This window comes from Schistocerca nitens, chromosome 5, assembly GCF_023898315.1.
Source record: "Schistocerca nitens isolate TAMUIC-IGC-003100 chromosome 5, iqSchNite1.1, whole genome shotgun sequence".
Lineage (NCBI taxonomy): Eukaryota > Metazoa > Arthropoda > Insecta > Orthoptera > Acrididae > Schistocerca > Schistocerca nitens.
In genome coordinates, this window is record NC_064618.1 from 100122056 (window position 1) to 100143538 (window position 21483).

The 21483-nt window shown below is 41.4% G+C and overlaps 1 protein-coding gene across 1 annotated transcript in view; it reads left to right on the forward strand.

Moving 5' to 3' along the window:
• Positions 1-21483, forward strand: part of LOC126260297 (uncharacterized) — a 145592-nt gene that overhangs the window by 53368 nt on the left and 70741 nt on the right. The window contains exons 2-3 of the mRNA XM_049957621.1: positions 19814-19996; positions 20740-20913. Coding sequence (XP_049813578.1) covers positions 19814-19996; positions 20740-20913 — 357 coding nt within the window. The remainder of the gene's footprint in view (positions 1-19813; positions 19997-20739; positions 20914-21483) is intronic.

Genomic DNA, 21483 nt, shown 5'->3' on the forward strand with positions numbered 1-21483 from the left:
ATAGCCTTCTTCAGAAGTCCTAAAAATGATCAAAATAACATCTAGACCAGTGATACAATCTACACATAAACTTCAAAATAACGTAAGTGATAACATATTACTTACGTACACACTGGTAAATGAAAAATGTCTTAGCCCACCGGCTGCGTCAAGACCAATAAAATAACTTCAACAGACATAAGCCTATTTCGAACGTAAGTAAAATTACATATGGCACCGTATGCGCTCCGCCACTACCTCTGTTATACTGGGCGCACGGTCGTCAAATGCGCTGCAGCCCGCGCACCATAGGTGGCGCTCACCACAGTGAGCTACGTCGCACCGTGTGCCAAGCATCTAGCCAATACATACGGCAATAAATTAATAACAAGACTACATGCGCAATGAAGTACCATATACTTATTAATACGGATGTCCAACAGATGAAATACTGTGGCATACGACCATTAGAGTGGTAGAACATAACAATTTCATATAACAAAGTTCGCCGTATCACAATTTGATTCATGGCTCAGAAACGAGACTGTCATATACAAATATAACTTCAGCTTACATTATACGCTCTAATAGCTTATAGGGCTAATTCTGCAGCCGACCGTAGTCGTACATAGCCACATTATTGTCGTATGGTTTTACGTTAGTTTCTTGAACACAGCAGATAAACATGAGCTGATATTGTAGCTCCGTACGTAATAATCACATACAGCCGCTAGCTCGACGAAAGATCCGTACCTATAGACTAGAAAGTCGCACAGGTCACACCAATACTCAAGAAAGGAAATAGGAGTAGTCCGTTGAATTATAGACCCATGTCATTGACGTCGATTTCCTGTAGGATTTTGGAACATATACTGTGTTGTAATATTATGAATGACCTCAAGGAAAACGATTTGTTGACACACAGTCAGCAGGGATTCAGAAAATATATTGTTTGTGAAACAACTATTCTCACGAAGGCCGGCCGCGGTGGTCTAGCGGTTCTGGCGCTGCAGTCCGGAACCACGGGACTGCTACGGTCGCAGGTTCGAATCCTGCCTCGGGCATGGGTGTGTGTGATGTCCTTAGGTTAGTTAGGTTTAAGTAGTTCTAAGTTCTAGGGGACTTATGACCTAAGATGTTGAGTCCCATAGTGCTCAGAGCCATTTATTCTCACGAAGACAACCTTGTCGGTGGGGCAATCTCAGCTAGCAGTATTCATCTTGGGTATTGATAAGCGCTTCAACTGTATTTAGTTTTTTATGATTGAGTCACTACCGGTTTCTTGGCACTAAAAGCCACATCATCGGGTGGACGTCTGTATAACAATAAATCCAGAAGGAATAACGACCTTGAGACGTACACTGATACTGTAAATTATTTTAAGATTTAAATTTTTTTTTTTAAATATCAAAAACTTTTACATGAGTATATCAACATGTTTGTACTCACATGACTAAAACATTAGAATGGAAAAGCTCGGAATCTTTTTACCCAACATACGTTGCCCATCAAAACAAAACACTTCTAAAAGACGGTATTTCATAGGAAAAACAGTCAGATTCGTACATAGTGGATCAGTCCTAAACAAATCGTACCATGGTGATCTATTAGTAAGCAGAAAACAAATGAAAACTATTAAGACCTATTTATGAGCGAGAATGAAAAACCAAGAAGTGGTTGCCACACGATGGAGGGATGTTCTACCTCGACACAACAGTCAAGTAAAGAGCTTTTGGCGGAAAAGCAGAGCATGAAAAGCGCAGTTACCGCTACTCCGATCCATGTACAGGTGACACGGCCGCATGCTGCGGCATACTGACGGCAAGAAAGCTTGCTTGTGGACGGTCCGCTCATGCGCTGATGATGTGCGGGCTCGGCCAAATGATTGGCGGCCTTCTGGGGATTACACGAATGGTGAATGAGAACAATGAATATTGGCACAAAAAGGACAAATATTTTTTGAAAAACAATCTGTAGAATATCAATGTGATAGTGACAGATGACATTTTTCGTAAATAACGCTCGTAAGATGTGCTAAAACTAGTGCGCAAAAGAGAAACATCGTGTAATGGTCCGACTTCCGGTGGTAAATATTCAAATAGGTGTCCGTCCATCGCAATACACCGTCGACAACGACTTACAATTGAGCGACATGCCAACTTTATTGTTTCCAACGGAATAACATTACAGGATTGCTCAATTTGCTCTCTAAGATCATCCAGTGTGTGTGGTCTCGCAGCGTAAACAGCGTTCTTGAGAGTACCCCACAGAAAGAAGTCTTGAGGAGTTAAATCTGGGGATCGAGTGGGATGCTCCACACTCCCTCTTCGTCCTATCCATCTGGCAGGGAATGTACGATTGAGAAATGCCCTCACATCCAGATGAAAGTGAGGTGGCGCCCCATCTTATTGAAAGTAATAATCTTCATTTCCAAACACAACGCTAAGACCAGGAGTTATCATTTCCAAGTACAAGTCACCCGTGACAGTGTTGTCAAAGAAGTATGGCCCGATTAACCCTCTAGAAGACAGACCACACTAGACTGTTACTCCTGGTAGATTAACATGCCTTTGCTCGGTTACGTATGGAATGTCCCTGGCCCAGTACACGCAATTACGGCGGTTACATCAAGTTTAAACGTCGCTTCATCTGACCAAATAATTCGATCTTGGAAACGTTGCTCCTTCTTCACATCTGTTAGTGAACTACTCACAAAATTCGCTTGGCCTATCAGGATCATCCTCGTTAAGAGCAAGGAGAAGTCTTGGAATGTAAGGCTTAGAGTCCTGAGACCGCAAAATTCTATGAACACTGCTTCTGCAGATCCCAGTCTCACAAGAGCATTGCCTCACAGATTTCTTCGGGGATCGTGTGTATGGCTGGATTTACTGCATCAACGCTCTCATTGTCTGTTGAACTTCTCTTTCGTCCGCTATGTCCCTTCTTCATATCGTGCACCGTTCCTTCGACTTCAAACTCATCTCTGATTCTTGTAATTGTTACTCTTGACGGTAGTGGTGTTCCAAATTCAACATTCCAACTTCGGCGTACCGCACTCACATTCTCTGTTTTCCATTAACACTGTAGCACCCATTTCCGTTGTTCAAACGATAACGCCATGTTTGCTGACAATCCTAAAACAAAAGAAAGCATTGTTATGTTTTTTCTTCGTAAAAATTCATTAAAAAATTCTTCAATTTCATAGATGAAACAATCCAAGCCTGTGTGAATTTTGATACTTATTAACAGTAGATAAAATTTAAGGAAATTTATAAAAAGTTTAAAAACATACTTGAAACGAAAACGCGGAAAACCTAAGATAAGACGGATGCATGGGAGGTAGGGAGGTAAGGTGAGGAAAATGGAAAGGCCGAGGAGGAACAGAGGGTACTAAGTGAAGAATGTCCAGAGTACTAACTTAGGAGGTCGAATTTTGCCAAAATGCTACGGTGTCTCAACTCCGTTTGTCCACTCAGGATTTGGTGTGGAAAACGACTAATTGATCTCAAAAGTTCTACCTCCTCCGTGATGCTTAAAGTGTGGCCCTTGTTTTCTCGATGTAAAATTCTTAAGTTACTAGTGAGACCGGTAGCGGAACGCCTCTGCGCACGAAGGTGGCTACTCAAGGCAGATTCTGAGCTGGAAACACTAAGATGTTCTCTAAGCTTAGTGCTAAGGCTCCTGCCTGCATTACATTTGGGACAAGTGGCATGTTCTTTGTGCCTATACCTTGTGCCAATGTTGCTGGGGATGAAGAAAGCCTGTTCAGTATTTTCAGACCTCAACTGTCTGCCGATCCTTTCGGAAATATTGCCGAAATATGGAATTTTATGATACGTGATACCAATGGCCTTCCGACTATCGCCTATCGCCTATCCGTTGCTGTGGTTTTTCCTATCTTTCTTACTCTGATTAATACCATTGACAAACTCACTGTCATAACCGCTTTTGTAGGCCATGTAGGGAATGATTCGAAACTCTCCACCAAAGGCTTCATTTGACAACTACACACGATGGAGCCTATACAGGGTGTTACAAAAAGGTACGGCCAAACTTTCAGGAAACATTCCTCACACACAAATAAAGAAAAGATGTTATGTGGACATGTGTCCGGAAACGCTTAATTTCCATGTTAGAGCTCATTTTAGTTTCGTCAGTATGTACTGTACTTCCTCGATTCACCGCCAGTTGGCCCAATTGAAGGAAGGTAATGTTGACTTCGGTGCTTGTGTTGACATGCGACTCATTGCTCTACAGTACTAGCATCAAGCACATCAGTACGTAGCATCAACAGGTTAGTGTTCATCACGAACGTGGTTTTGCAGTCAGTGCAATGTTTACAAATGCGGAGTTGGCAGATGCCCATTTGATGTATGGATTAGCACGGGGCAATAGCCGTGGCGCGGTACGTTTGTATCGAGACAGATTTCCAGAACGAAGGTGTCCCGACAGGAAGACGTTCGAAGCAATTGATCGGCGTTTTAGGGAGCACGGAACATTCCAGCCTATTACTCGCGACTAGGGAAGACCTAGAACGACGAGGACACCTGCAATGGACGAGGCAATTCTTCGTGCAGTTGACGATAACCCTAATGTCAACGTCAGAGAAGTTGCTGCTGTACAAGGTAACGTTGACCACGTCACTGTATGGAGAGTGCTACGGGACAACCAGTTGTTTCCGTACCATGTATAGCGTGTGCAGTCACTATCAGCAGCTGATTGGCCTCCACGGGTACACTTCTGCGAATGGTTCATCCAACAATGTGTCAATCCTCATTTCAGTGCAAATCTTCTCTTTACGGATGAGGCTTCATTGCAACGTGATCAAATTGTAAATTTTCACAATCAACGTGTGTGGGCAGATGAGAATCCGCATGCAATTGTGCAATCACGTCATCAACACAGATTTTCTGTGAACGTTTGAGCAGGCATTGTTGGTGATGTCTTGATTGGGCCCCATGTTCTTCCACCTACGCTCAATGGAGCACGTTATCATGATTTCATACGGGATACTCTACCTGTGCTGCTAGAACATGTGCCTTTACAAATACGACACAACATGTGGTTCATGCACGATGGAGCTCCTGCACATTTCAGTCGAAGTGTTCGTACGCTTCTCAACAACAGATTCGGTGACCGATGGATTGGTAGAGGCGGACCAATTCCATGGCCCCCACGCTCTCCTGACCTCAATCCTCTTGACTTTCATTTGTGGGGGCATTTGAAAGCTCTTGTCTACGCAACCCCGGTACCAAATGTAGAGACTCTTCGTGCTCGTATTATGGACGGCTGTGATACAATACGCCATTCTCCAGGGCTGCATCAGCGCATCAGGGATTACATGCGACGGAGGGTGGATGCATGTATCCTCGCTAACGGAGGACATTTTGAACATTTCCTGTAACAAAGTGTTTGAAGTCACGCTGGTACGTTCTGTTGCTGTGTGTTTCCATTCCATGATTAATGTGATTTGAAGAGAAGTAATAAAATGAGCTCTAACATGGAAAGTAAGCGTTTCCGGACACATGTCCACATAACATATTTTCTTTCTTTGTGTGTGAGGAATGTTTCCTGAAAGTTTGGCCGTACCTTTTTTGTAACCCTGTATAGAAACGACCTGAATGCCGACATTTTGTACTTGATAGGGTGATGGGAGGAGCTATGAATCACTAAATCGGTATTAGTTGCTTTTCTGTAAATATCGAATCCGACTTTAGTGCCACATAAGGTAATTTAAGGTCCAGATGCGGTGTCGTCCCCCCATCATTGTGATGAGCAGAAAATTGTATGCTCTCGTGTAAGCCATTTAACTCGTCCACGAACTGACAAGACTGCTCCCGTGTCCCATTGAAAAGAAAGAGAATGTCATCTTCATATCTATACCAAGTTACGATCTTGCTAGCATATATTGGAAACTGAGTCATAGCATCCTACTCAGAAACTGTCATGAATATATCGGCAAGACAGTATAACAAGTGGGGTCCCAGTGCATGACTTTGTTTTTGTAAAAAGATATCGTCCCCAAATCTGAAGTAATTGAACCTTAGAGCAAATACCGATAACTTGAATACGTCATTGATTTCGTTGCTGCGTCGTCCGCCATACGCTCTTAAATTATGAGCCACAATACCCTGCACCTGATCTGTTGGAATACTGGTATACACGTTCTCGACCTCCAGGGAGAGTTCCTGAGGGGATGGTTAAGCTAGAAAGGTTTTCAATTGATCGTCCCCTATTGCGGATGTTGAAGCAAACTGGGTGGTGGCAGTGCCGATCGAGGTACTTTGCTATCAACTTCTCAGTGTCGTAACCAACCCCACTACGTACGTTAACAATTGGACGAGCTGGAAAGTCGTCTTTATGTAGCTTAATCAAAGCTTGGAGTCTTCGTGCTACTGGGTTCACAGGAACAATATTTTTATTTTTGAACGGATTTGGAATGGTAGTGGTCGTATTAATGGTCTTTTCTAGAATACCCAAATATCTATTCCTTGGGTCTACATTAGACTTAACAATTCCATTATCTACAAAGAGGGATTGCACTTTATTCACATACTGATCTTCATTCAAGATAACGGCTGTTTTCCCTTGTTCGACTGGACAATTAGCGCTTTATGTTCATCGACTTTTTTGTTAATACTTCCCAAAACAGCCATGACACTGTAAAGTCGTTCCTTGACTAAACCAGACCCATAGTAATCTGTACGGCCTCGCTCGATTTTTATTGACGGCAATATCTACCGGGTGATCAAAAAGTCAGTATAAATTTGAAAACTTAATAAACCACGGAATAATGCAAATAGAGAGGTAAAAATTGACACACATGCTTGGAATGACATGGGGTTTTATTAGAACAAAAAAAAGGTACTGCTAGACGCGTGAAAGATCGCTTGCGCGCGTCGTTTGGTGATGATCGTGTGCTCAGCCGCCACTTTCGACATGCTTGGCCTCCCAGGTCCTCAGACCTCAGTCCGTGCGATTATTGGCTTTGGGTTACCTGATGTCGCAAGTGTATCGTGATCGACCGACATCTCTAGCGATGCTGAAAGACAACATCCGACGCCAATGCCTCACCATAACTCCGGACATGCTTTACAGTGCTGATCACAACATTATTCCTCGACTACAGCTATTGTTGAGGAATGATGGTGGACATATTGAGCATTTCCTGTAAAGAACATCATCTTTGCTTTTTCTTACTTTGTTATGCTAATTATTGCTATTCTGATCAGATGAAGCGCCATCTGTCGGACATTTTTTTTACGTTTGTATTTTTTTGGTTCTAATAAAACCCCATGTCTTTCCAAGCATGTGTTTCAATTTTTACCTCTCTATCTACATTATTCCATGATTTATTCAGTTTTCAAATTTATACTGACTTTTTGATCACCCGGTACTTCACTGCCGTGTTGGCACCATCTAGCGCAGAGACGGTGTGGGAGAGCAACGAACTAATCTGTTGTTGATTGGCCACATGACAGATCCCGTATGATAGCCCTTTCTCTGAAATGATGTTTCTATCTCATTAAAAGTGATATCAGAAAGGTTGAGCACCCTAGGATAAAAGTGAAGACCACGCTCTATGACATCCTGACGAACAATCTGGTGGTCCTTATTATGTAACCTGCTTACTTTATCTTGATGTATAGCACTAATACGATCTCGAAACTGTCCCACTATGTCCTCAATGTGCTCGTGATTCCAGTCATATTGTTGCAGGCTTACTAACCTAGAAAATACTAATTGGGCTAAATACAGTTCGTTATTTACGTGATCGTATTTTGCAGACAAACATCGTATTACACATCGGATACACTATGTCATAACTTTGCGAACATAGTGTTCAGGCATATACACTTTTTGTCGGAACAAATGTTTTATGTAATTTGGAATGCAACCATTCTTGAGACTCATCATATTGAACTGGACATGTGCTTTAACTTTAACTAAGGATTTACTCTTACTTGAAAGTCTAAAGAAGGCTCTTTTTCCCTCGCTTGGCATGCTTCTACAGAGAACCTTTTAGCTGGGGCAACCACAGCTATGGTTATTCGTCTTGGGAATTGAGAACCGCTTCAGATGTGTTTAGACTTCTATTATGGATCGCTACCAGTGTCGTGGCACTAAAAGCTACATCTTCAGGCGAACATCTGTATAACAATAAATCCAGCAGGAATAACAACCCTGGGACATAGACTGGCATGATAAATTATTTTACGATTTTTTAAAATATTACACACTTTTGCATGAGAATATCCAAAAAGTTTGTACTCACATGACCAAAACAGCAGAAAAGCATGTCCCAGTTTAAATTTTCATCGATTATTATCCCAAGGAATTTTGTGTATTTGGAATTTTCTTTTAGGCACCTATCTATACAAATGTTGATATCTTCAATGTGTTTGTTTTTTAGTCAGAAATTTAATCAAAGTGTTTTAGCAATGTTGCTGTGCAGATTTATTTCAGCAAAGCTTTGGCTAACATTACTTATTTCTAAGTTGGCTTTTATTTCCAGATTTTCTGTGTTATTTTTCTTGTTAACAGAGTTATATCATCTGCATAAGTAATTATGTTTCCATAATTTACAGTATTTGGGATGTGATTTGTATATAAAATGAAGAGCAATGGGCCAGTATGGATCGCTGTGGGACAGAGAAGCGTAAAATTCTTGCTTCAGATCAGATGACAAGTGTTTTTTCTGAACCAAAATACTTGAAGTAGTAAGAGTGCTGTGTTCGTTATTTTCTGTGTGTTCTTGTAGCTAGAATACATTGGCGATGAGTAGGGTCGTTTTCCATGTGTTACGTGTGCGGTTGCTTTTTGCAATCCGTTGTCCCATTTTTCTTCTTATGACATGGAAGCTCTATCCAAACTTTGGCGCAACAACAGACAGGCTGCGCCGGTGTCGTTCTCTTCCCCTGCGTCTCCTGCTACGTTTCCCCCTCCATTTGCGCCGATTGACGAGCCGGCGGAAGACTGGGAGGCGTACGGACTAGAGATGGGTCGAACTCGTTCATTCCCGTGAAGTACTTCATTCATTTCACTCTTTGCCGTGAAGCGTTCAAATTAAGTAGTTCATTCATGAAGTACGGAAGCCTGGCGAAGTTGCTCGCTTCGCCTCGCTCGTACAATAAAGCTTCGTAATACTTCATATTTTTACCAACAGATGGCCGAACTATGCGGTAACGTGCACGCAACGTTTTGCGTCTTACAGCGTCTGAGTTAAATACAGGATGGTCGAAGGGGACAAAGGAAAGATAAACAGAGAAGCCTGTCACATATAAAGAAGGTATTACGTTTAATTTTGCTCGACATTTTCTCATGAAGCGCCAAAAAGTCTTCATCTGCCAAGTGAAACCTTATTTGTTGTATTTATGGACTGAAAACTTGGGCTACAAACGAAATGCAGTCCAAGTTTATGTTCCTTTTAAAATTTAATCCAAAATAGAATGAGTATGTTTACCACTGTCACAAAGTCTATATACCTACGTTAAGTAATTATTCAGAAGTTTTCCGGGATTTTATTTTTATTGAGAATAATAACCCAATAAATTCAAAACGTAAACTGTCACCTGTAGTCATTGGTACGATTTCAGGTAAAATCCCTCTTTATTTTATTCGAAAGCAGTTTTTGTGTCTGTTCACGCTTATACAATGGCTAGCAACACGCGATCGCGTAAAAGTAGTGAAATTTGGGGTTTCTTCGCCGATTTAGGTTATGTGAAAGCAAAGTGCAACTGTTGTTCTAAGTGTATTTCACCGTGCGATTCGTCGACAGGCAGTACAGGGAGGATTGAAGTGAAGGGAGAATGAGTGACGTAGCGCCAATGTAGTGGGAGAGGGAGAGGGGAAGAGAGTGAGTGAACGAACTAGAAAAAAAGTGTGGAGTGTACTATCTGTGGAGAGCTTGAAGTGCCAGTTCATTAAAATTGAGTGGTTAGTTCACACTTCACTGGAGTGAAGCGTTCATTTAAACGACTCATTCACGAGCTCCCCATCACTAGTACGGACACCGCCTATGGCAACATTTCCGTGCCATCCACGTGACGGCCGTGGAGGTATGTCGTGCTCTGTTTTTGTCCTGTATTTTCCCGCCTCGTATCAGGTGTTACGGCAGGTGGCCCCGTTACAGGAACCTTTGTCGTTGTCTTTTGATAATTTACGCCCGTTGTTGTCCTCGTATTATCGCCGCTGCACACACTTTGTGGCCGCTAGGGTAGAGTTCTATCAATGCGAGAAGCAGCCTCATCAGTCTTATCCCGCCTAGGTCGCGACTCTCCACGGCCTTAGCCGCAAGTGCCGTTTCGTCACGTCCGAGTCAAAAGGGTCGTATGTCGACGTCAAGGTCTGCGTTGTTATCGTCCGCTCTACACCGTATAAGGAAGTCCGGCAACGGTCCCGCCAATCAGGAAACCCTCCCTCGAAGAGGTTTCCGCACAGCAAGTAAACACTGCTACAGCTTCCGCTTCCTGTTGCTGCCGTATGCGTCTCGTTACTCCCACCATGATAGATCAGGCGTCCGACAGACGTTTCATCGAGGTTTCGGTTCTCTCGGGGCAGTTGCACCTGCCGTTGGACATCGGCGGGGCAGTTTCGCTGCTCAGTGCCCAAACATATTCAGACCTCTGGTCTCCTCTGCTGTCGCCAGTAAACAGGCGCCTACGGGGATATGATTAACAGCAAATTCCCTTGCTCAGTCACTCCACAGCTGATGTTACCTTTGTTGTTCTTCATAATGCTAGCTCAGCAAACCTTTTCGGATTTGATGCCTTTCAGGCCTTTGGAATTTCCTCACAAACTTCGAGATATTTTTGCGGAAGTCCTAGGATGCGCCACAGACTTTAAAGCCTACATAACCTCGAAGCAGTCGGCTCGGCAGATTCCAACAGCCCTCTGCTCCCAGATCGAGGCGGAGTTTGTCTGGCTCGCATCTCTTGGGGTCGTGGTTCATGTTTCACTTGTTATCGTTATCAAACCCTGAGGTAAACTGCGACTTTGCGGTCATTATAAGGTCACCATGAATTCACTGTCCATGGTCGACATGTCCCCATTGACACGTGCTGCATCCACAAGAGCTGTTCACATGGTTAGCAGTGGGTCAGTTCTTCACCAGATTCGATCTTTCCGAAGCATATTACCAGTTACCCTCAGATGAGTCGTCCGAGTATACCATGATTTGTAATATGCCTTTCGGCCTATTTCGATACCGACGGTTAGTGTTTGCCCCTGCACTTTTTCAATGCAATGTGGAACAGGACACATCCATTATTCTGCAATGTTTCAACTACCTGGATGCCACTGTAGCTAGGCAACCTCCAGGCCTGTTTTGAAAAATTTTGGGCTTCAGATGTGGTTGTAATCTACAGAAGTCTAAATTTTTCCAACCCTCTCCTGGGCCATAGTGTATCACTGCAGAGTGTCCGACACTGTGTGGATCTCGTCAAGGTGATTACATATCTGATAAGTCCCTCACCGTTGCTTAAACTGCAGGCTTTTTCGACTCAAACTGCCTATTACCACTGGTTCATTCCCATGGGATCCACCATTGCGCACCCTCTCTATCTCCTTCTCCACAAGGGTGCTGCCGTTATCTGGTCACTGGCGTACAATCAGGTCTTTTCCACGCTGAAGAACCGCCTCAGGTCGACGCCATGCCAAGCTACTTTTGACCATAACAAACAGTTTCAGCTGTGGAAGCCTCGCCCATCGGAATGCAGACAGCTTGGTGCAGCCACTGGCGTTTGCATCCAAAATTCCCAATCTGGTACAGATCTGCTAGTCTCAGAAGAAAGCTCTGGCCATTGTGTATAACCACCAAATTTCACGTATTCTCATATGGCGCCAGATTTCAACTCATAAGGACCATAAGCTGCTACTTTCGTTATGAAGTATGTCCACCCATGTCTCCAATAAGGTAGCCCATAGGTTGCAGTGCTAGGCATTATTCCTCTACAAATATCACTATGACAACTATTTTCGCCCACTTGGCGCCATGCCAATGCAAACACTTTATCCGAGCTGCCTGTTGGTTCAGACTGTGAGTTTGATAGAAAGGAGCTTGTGTGTTTGTGTGTTCCCAACTGGATGCAGCCTCCCACCAGATGGTAGACGGCTTTCTGATCAGTAGTACCCAAGTCACCAGGGCCGCAGCTTCTGAGCCCGACCTCAAGCAAGTCATCCACCTCGTCCAGCAGGGTTGGCCATCTCGTCCTCCAGGGATGCTTCTTATTCGTTTTGTGACTGTTTTGTCATGCGCAATCGTGTCTCATTCTTAGACAGTATCCTCCTCCTCTCCACAGACGACGCAGCTCCCAGAGTGGTCATTCCCAGGATTTGCAGCAGGAGGTCTTATAGCTATTGTTTTAAGATCACTGGGGTTTTCCTAACCAAAACCTTGGCTTGCAGATATGTATACTGACCCGCCACTGACCAGCAGCAGGAGCATTTGGTGGCTGCGTGTCCCCAGTGTGCTAGTCAGCAAGTAGCTCATAAGGCTTTGCTTTCCCCATGGGCTTCAGCAACCCATCCCTGGGAACACATCCATGTGGAATTTTCAGGTCCATTTCTGAATGTGTTTTGGCTGTCACTGGTGTGTTTTCGCATTTTCCATGTGTGGTCCAGTGCTCCTTGGCCATTATGAAGATTACTATTCAGGCTCTTTCAAAAAAATTTTCTGTGGACAGTCTTCCAGTTACTCTCATTTCTGAAAACAAGTCTCAGTTCCTGTCCCAGACATTCTGTGATTTCTGTGTGCATTTGTGCATTCACCATATTCGCTCCCCTTCCTTTCACTCAATCTAATGGAGAGGCTGAGCACATAGTTCACACCTTTAAGACCCAAAGGAAAAAATATCTGCAGGACTTTCTTACTGAGGAGGTGCCACTGTTTTTTTTTCTGATGGTGGCCTGCATAAGATCCCACATCCACAATCTGGGCGTGCAGCTGTAGGCACAACACAGAAGCTGCATGACTCCAGCACCAGCAGAAGCCCCCCACTCTCTGATGCACACGTGGCCTCTCTGTAGTGCACTCTACTGTCTGGCTGGTGGCTTACAGAGTCAGGCCCGGCCAGCCTCGCCCTCAGTCTGATGTTCAATTAAGCTCATATGATGAGGACTAGTTGGGCAGCCACTCAGTGGCAAGTGTTTTTTCTGTACCAAAGTACATGAAGCAATAAAGTGTTGTGTTCGTGTGACATGGGCCCCCCCTGCCCTCTGGCGGGTACCCTTAGAATCACTAAATGTGGAAAATTGGAGGTAAATTAGGAGAGAAGCAGTTTCATTTTAGGATGTATGGTGGCACTCAAAAAACAGTTTAGCACACCATTAACGACGGAGAGCAGATTTGTGGAGAGCAAGGAAATGTATTCTGAATTTGTAGATTTGGAGAAGGCTTGTCATAAAGTCAGCTAGAATTTTAATTCTTAGGTAGTGTAGAAGGGTAGGCCACTTTCTTTGTGCAATATAGAGAGAACTAGTCAATAGTGGCGAAATAAATACAAGAGGCCAAAATCAGAAAATATGTGATGACGGGCAGGGCAGATTATGGTCATGGTCACCATTATCCCCTAATTTTTTAACAGATGAGGCAATGAGGGAAGTAAAGTACTGTTTTAATAATCCCTAAACAGGCAGCATGCACACATAAAAAAAATTCAAATCATCGATAAATAGCCTATATACCAAAGAAACTGTGCAAATGGTCTGTTAACTAAGGAATTAATTATTCTGTATGTCGTAAATGATAATAAGGATATAATAGAGGTATACATTCCACGGGCGAAAAATTTATCCAGAAACAAAGATGATGTGACTTACCAAACGAAAGCGCTGGCAGGTCGATAGACACACAAACAAACACAAACATACACACAAAATTCAAGCTTCTTTCGGCAGTTGACTCAACTGAATCAAGTTATTGAGCAGCTGTACTTTTCTATGTAGCACACACATCCGCATCATAGTATTTTAAATGTTTCTGTCTTGCACATAGATAGCTAACACATACCTACGAGAAAAGTCGTGGCCATTATACTGATCTCAATACGTTATTCTGTCTGGCATTTGTTCAAGAAAAGTTGCGAATGTTCTACTGTTTTGTGATTAAAAAGAGACTATTGGGAGAGATTCTTCAATACAAGCAAACAAGTATTAATGCCCTTCATGATTGTGATTCTGTTATGCAAGCGTTGTCTGTCTGTCCTAGACCTGACTATCCTACTTTGCACATGCCGTACAAAATATTTTCATGTCTGCGTGCATCTACTATTACAGCAGAAAGAAGTTTTTCAACATTACAGCATACAAAGATATGGCTGAGGTCAACAATGAAGGAGAATCGACTTAATGGCTTTTCCTAGTGACATTGTAATTAACCAATTTGCCAGGAGGAAGAGGCACATAGAATTCATCATTTAAGGAAGAGAATCACAATTGTAGCTTTTTTATATCATAAGATGGCATTGTGTTGTGTATGTGTATAATCAGTTGAAATAAAACTTTCTTAAACTTTGCATGTGACTTGATTATTTTTTATTACGGTAAAAGTAAAGGTAGCTGAAGATATCTTTAGTGCCCCCTCCTTGTGGTTTTTCTGTATCTGTCACTGGTGCCCCGGAACTGTTACATTTGTTACTAGTAGGTTCAGACATCTCGCAAGTGTTATGGAGATGCTTCAGGAGCTCAAATGGGACTCCCTGGATGGAAAGTGACGTTCATTTTGAGAAACGTTATTGAGAAAATTTGGAATACTGGCATTTGAAGCTGACTGCAGAATGATTCTGTTGCCTCATAAATTGTATGTAAGGAACATGAAGATAATATATAAGAAATTAGGGCTCGTATGAAGCTATATAGATAGTAATTTTTCTCTCGTTCTATTTGCAAGTGGGGCAGGAAAGCAAATGGTTAGTAGTGGTATGGGGTACCCTCTGCCATGCGCCACAAGGTGGACTGTGGAGTATGGATGTAGATGTAGGTATAGATGGAGACCAAATAACTGGATGAGTAAAGACACCACTCAAAGTGTAGTGGGTTTGTTGAATGGATAGGCACACATGCAAAAACATTTAAGATTGATGCCAGTTGTGGAAGGAAACACACTCTCAAGGTGTGTCTTTTTGCGTTTACTACTGTCTTGTGCCTCTTTTAATAGTAGTGTCCTCATATACATGGAAAAGTTAATGAAAAAGCTCAGTTCTGCCTACTTTGCACTCACAAGTCTCTATTGCTTTGTTCACCTGCAGATATTGTTGTCAGCATACTTTGCATACTTTAACATAGTTGTTCCCTATGGCATAAGCTCATGGGGCGTTACACCTAAGGAGAAAAAAAGTTTTTAGTGATGTCAGTACCAGCCACGAAACCTTACATTGTATGAACTAGAGTAAATTTAGGATGAACCCAGTAATTCACAACTGCCGTACATAAAGAAATACTTTCCATGTAAACTATGCACCCCTCTCTAGAGTTCACAATAGAGTTTTAACAGATTGCCAGTGGCCATCAGGTAGGAAACTGAAAATCCCCAAAGATTTCAACACAATGTGAAGGAGTACATCATTAGCCACTTCGTCTAGAATGTGTCTGAATACTTGGGAGTTAGGAATGTAAGTTCTGCCTGACTCTAATGTTTGTGTCGGATAGATCTAGTATTTAGATTTACCAGTATGTAGATTGTTGGTGGTGGTCTGTGTAAAGTTAAAATGGTTTGTTTGTTGCAGGATATCAGATAATAATGGAAACTGCATAGTATAGAAGAAGCAACAGTGGCTTTGTTTTCAGAATAGCTGTTTTTCTCCTAGTTTACATATATAAAATAATTATCTTAATTATCAGTTTGAGTGTATTAGCACTGGTCATAATTGGTTACTAGCCTCCACCCCAACCTTTCCACCCTCTGACACCCTCAGAACACAGTTTATCCCTTATTACAGTTCTAGTGCACCTAGTTGTGGTACAAACATTTAAAATTTGTTCTTAACCCACTTAATTTAATAATATATGTTAATTTTATACCATTAAGACACAATTTTTAACAATCTGGAATTTTTCCATCCCCTGCAGTGTGGAAATTATTAATTCTAGAGAAACTATAATTAGGACCTTTTTGCAGGAAATTTCATGTAGTTTTATTTTGTATTGGGTAAGATTTTTGCTAGGAGCTGCAATCTTTTAGATAATCAAGAAAAACATGTAGAAAAAGACTTTTAAATACCCATCTCCCCCCTCCCACTCCCTCACCTCCCACACCCCCTCAAAACCCCTCCACACTCATACCCATACAGTCAGGATTTTTGGTACATTGTTCATTGCCACTGTCACTACACAAACTTTTTCCTCCAGTTGATATGAAGAACAGAAACGTACAATTTGGTGTAGGAAAGGAAGGACTTAGGTATCTCAGTTTCTATGTATATCAGTTTCTATGCATATCAGTTTCTATGTATATGTGAATTGCATTGAGGTACACTTAACATATTTTCCTTGCCATTAGGCCAAAACTTTGTATAGATGTTGATTGGCAATTTTTGCTGGCTGCTCACGACAGCTAATGTAATTTAAAAGTAGAACACCAATTCCCAATGACTAACATAATGTGAAGAAAGACTAGCATTTACACTCTGGTTATTAGCAATTGGAGAAATTTACATTAGTGATTGTTTTACCTTTTAATAGCTGCTATATATTAGACAATTTCTAATTCTGCAGTGACATGTGTGAAGTGAATCATGGATTTTATTAAAGTACATACACTATCCGGTCACATTTTACCCAATCAAATTAATGTGCTCACCTGTCAAAAGCCTGAACAACTACCTTCTGCAGCACAGACTGAAGCAAGATGTGTAGGAAGAGAGTCAGTGAGTTTCCAGAAGGAACCAACAGGGATGTTGAGCTATTCTGACTCCAGTTCCATGGCCAGATGCACTATGTTACTCAGTTGAGGATCTGTGGCACATATAACCCAATTGAGGTGGCCCCACAGATTCTTGATTCGGTTTAAATCTGGGGGGTTTGGTGGCTATGAGACTATGGTAAACTCATCCTGGTGCTCTTCAGACCATGCACATACACTGTGAGCTATGTAACAGATTGCAGTGTCCTGTTGGTAATTGCCATCATGCTGAAGAAAAATAAACTGAATGTAGGTATGTACACTGTTCCCAAGGATAGATGCATACTTGTGTTGATCCACTGTGTCTTCCAGAATGACAAGATTAACCATGGAATGCCACAAAAATATTCCCCAGACCATAATGCTCTCTCCTCCAGCCTGACCTCTTTCAGTAATTGTTGCAGTGTGTTTGCTTTCAGTCCTATGGAGCATAAAACGTGACTCATCTGAAAATGCCACTTGTTGCCATTCAACAGACATTCAGTTACTATATTGGTGTGCAAATTTCAGCCATCATTACCAATGTATAGCAGTCAGCATGGGTGCAAGAACCAAGCAGCTGCTGTGGATGCCCATACAAAGCAAAGTTCGCTGAACTGTTGTTGAGGAGATGCTGTTGATAGCCCTTGTTTCATGTGGGTGGTCAGTTACTCTACAGTTGCACATCTGTTCACCTTAGACATCTCCACAGCTGTCATTTACCCTTGTCATCTGTGGCCCATGGTGTACTGCAGTTGCCTTGCACCAGTTTTGGATAGTGCAATTTTGTGATGCACAGTATACTTTGTGCATGGCAGTACAAGAAAAGGTTTAAAAACTAAGCCATTTTGGAAATGCTTCCATCCTTGGCCCAAAAGCCAATGATTACGCTCCTTTGGATGTCAGATAAATTGCTCCATTTCCGCAATAAGACAATGACTGCACTGTGTTCCTCATTCCCTGACAGGCTTTATATGCCCTACACAGATAGTGCTGCCACCTGCCATCTGTGAGTGGTTATTGCATGTTGATGCTGAAAATAGGCAATGATCATATCAATGTGACTGGATCATGTATAAGGAAGATAATGTCAATAAAAGATTATTAATGGAATGTGACATACATATATGAGCTGTCACACAGGTTAAGTGATAAAATCTTCCTTGGTATATAGTTTGCTACAGAGCAGACAGTACGATGTGGTGTAAACCACTTTTATTTATCATCAAAAATACGTAACATAACAGTGATGCATCTGCCATGAAATTATAGACACTGTGAATGTGAACCGTGAGAATGATAAGGTCTTTCTATATGTTTAATCAGGGTAATAGATGCATGTTCACACATATTTACTTTCAAGGAAATTTATTGTGCTTTTTCTTTTTAATAAAAATGATTACTAAGCTTGTACTTATTCACTCTGTTCCAGCAAGATGAAGGGGACTAATGAATTTAGCCCCTTTCTCACATTCTCACTAGATGATCTGAATTTTTTTCCAGTTTTCTACTAATTACATTTCTTTTCATGTGAGATTAGTGCTGGGGATCTTGTTGGATCTCTGATGCATGTATAATATCTACATTCTCCTAAGTATTTGATTGGTATACATATTTCTTACTGTGGTCTTCCTTTCGGTGTTTATTCTATCAATTTCTAGTACTCAGTAAAGTATTGAATAAACTAATTCTGAGTATTAAGGTGGCATCTTTAATGTAAAAATATTAAATTTATACAGATAAATATAGTTTCACGTAGAGACCATTTTCAGACCTACTAAGAAAATTAGTGAATGCCTAAGATCAACAAAAGATGCTCGTCACCCCCTAGCCACCCCAGGGGTATATAAAATTCCATGCAGTTGTGGCAGGGTTTACATAGGAACTACAAAAAGAAGCATCAATACACGGTTGATGGAGCACAAAAGAAACTGTCGCTTGGGACATATCGACAAATCGGCAGTAGCGGAACATGTTTTTAAGGATGGAGATCACGAAATAAAATTTGGTGAAACCAGCGTGCTAGCGAGGACTTCGCATTATTATACACGTATGTGTAGAGAGGCAATTGAAATCCACAAACATCAATACAATTTTAATCGTAAAGAAGAAGGATTAAAATTGGATAAGATATGGCGGTCGACGTTGCATCAATCACGTGACAATCGATTGCCTGTAATCGAGAGAACAGACGATAGCCAGAGATAGCTGCACATCGACGCCACGTGACGTGCGGTGGCGCCCTCTACGATATCCATATAAGCGGTGGCCCCAGCTCCTAGCAGCCAGTCGTTGACTCACCTCCGAAGATGTTCTCCGTAGTTGAGAACGAAACGTTAGGGAGAAGAAGTTTTACGGATCGACCACGGCAACTTAGCCCGGAAGTGTTTATTGATGAAGACGCCGGCCGTGAAAGCCTACATGGAATGATAAATAAAATATAGCTTCCTTCTTCTTTGTCATCACCAAGATGAAAGTGCCACCCATTGCACTGTCATAAAATCAGTGTCTCTCACCTTTCAATAAGGCCTATTTTTACATAGCTGCACAACAACATTTCTGTATATTTTAATGTTACTTAACAACTAGAGGAGGAGGAAATTAGTGTTTAACGTCCCGTCGACAACGAGGTCATTAGAGACGGAGCGCAAGCTCGGGTGAGGGAAGGATGGGGAAGGAAATCGGCCGTGCCCTTTCAAAGGAACCATCCCGGCATTTGCCTGAAGCGATTTAGGGAAATCACGGAAAACCTAAATCAGGATGGCCGGAGACGGGATTGAACCGTCGTCCTCCCGAATGCGAGTCCAGTGTGCTAACCACTGCGCCACCTCGCTCGGTCTTAACAACTAGAGAACTTAGTTTAGTTATAAAATCATTTTAAGAATGTTAATAAAATGATCACCTTGTCAGGGGCTGTCTTGTGCTTACCAATGAAAATATTCTCCTTTTATGTTTCAGAACAGACCAACAACACTACCAGTCTAATATGTCCCTCTGCAACCACCAATATACCTCTATTCAGTCTTCCATGCAAAAATGATGGTGACTGTAAAGCATTCAAACTACAATGCTGTGAGGTTCAAGGTAAAAGACGATGTCTGAAGGGAATTCCTAGACCAAAGCCAGAGCCTATTCATAAACGTAAGTGGTTTTAAACCTCTTACTCACAAACATTTTAGGAAAAAAACTTTTGAACATTTTATGTAAGATGCTCATTGTCTTACATTTTGTATTATTTATTTCAGTTGTTTTACTTTTTCATCATTCAAATATTAATATCACAGTCACCAAAAACTGTTCTGCTCTATGGTTCCAAATAGTTGTGTGTTAAAGTATATTTCTTCGTTTTGTGTCCAGCATATGGAACATGGTGATGCAATTTCCATGACTGTAGTATTACTTGGAACCAAATGACAGCACCACTTGCACTTTTATTTTTGTTTTAGATTACCAAAATCAATCTTGACCACCAAGGGCATTTTTCGGTGGTTATACATCTATTTTATTTATTGTTGTAGAAGTATATGGAGATACAAACATTTACTCCCACAATGACATAATGACTGGAAAATGGCCTTGGTCACAGAAATTGGTCACAGCAATCAAACCTAGAAGTAAAAAGGCAGCTGGTCGTATCATTTGATTGCAAATGTTTCTTTGTGTTTCTAATGCCAATAAGGTTACCTATTGTACCAGTCACATTATCTTGTGTTTAGGTGTGCATAAATAAGAGACACAAAGTAGAAAAGAGTCACAGTTTTAACAAAGACTCATTTAATAATTTTCAATTGCTTTTAATATTAATCCTTAACCCCCACAAACTGTATGATGCTCATGTACCAAACAAGAAACAGGATTCAAGATCTGAATGTATTGTTTTTCAGCTTTTCGTAATGGTGTGCCACGAAAGTGCCCCAAAGAACAAATGGTTGAGCCTTTTCCAATTAAAAACTGTACCACTGATGAAGACTGCTGGCCCCGTATATGTTGCCCAGATGGACAGGTCAATTACTGCCGTATTCCTTTACCTGAATGGAGCCAAGTTCCTCAACTATCAGGTAATAGCATAACAGTAAAAGCAATATAAATTAAGTGTATAGTGAATTTTTAATTTTCTCCAGTGAATTTTCCTTTCAATATATGATAAAGTAATGAGACTCAACATACATAAATGCTTATGGTATTATTTGATCGAAATGACAATTGAAATTTTGAAAAATTAAAGCTGTTTGAGGTGCACACACAAGCTTAACTATTGCCTGACAACAGTGAGAAAATTAAAATATTATTAAAACTACTGAAACAATGTCTTAGAAACAGATTTAAGAGGAATGGCAATCATGCAAATTGGTCCATAAAGGTACTATAAAAATTAAACAAACTGCAATTGGAAATTACAGATCTGCAATAATAAATGGATTAATATAAGTTAAAATGAAAAATAATAATGCTACAAGGGCTATTCAGAAAGCAAGATATAATTTTTTATTCTACATAGATGCCTCCTACATTAAGGCATGAGTTTTCCATGTTTTCATTATAGAATTTTGCCACCTGTGAGCTAGCCCATGTTCTGACACTCTCCTTTATCTCCTCATCACTTTCAAAAAACTGTGACCCTAGCCATT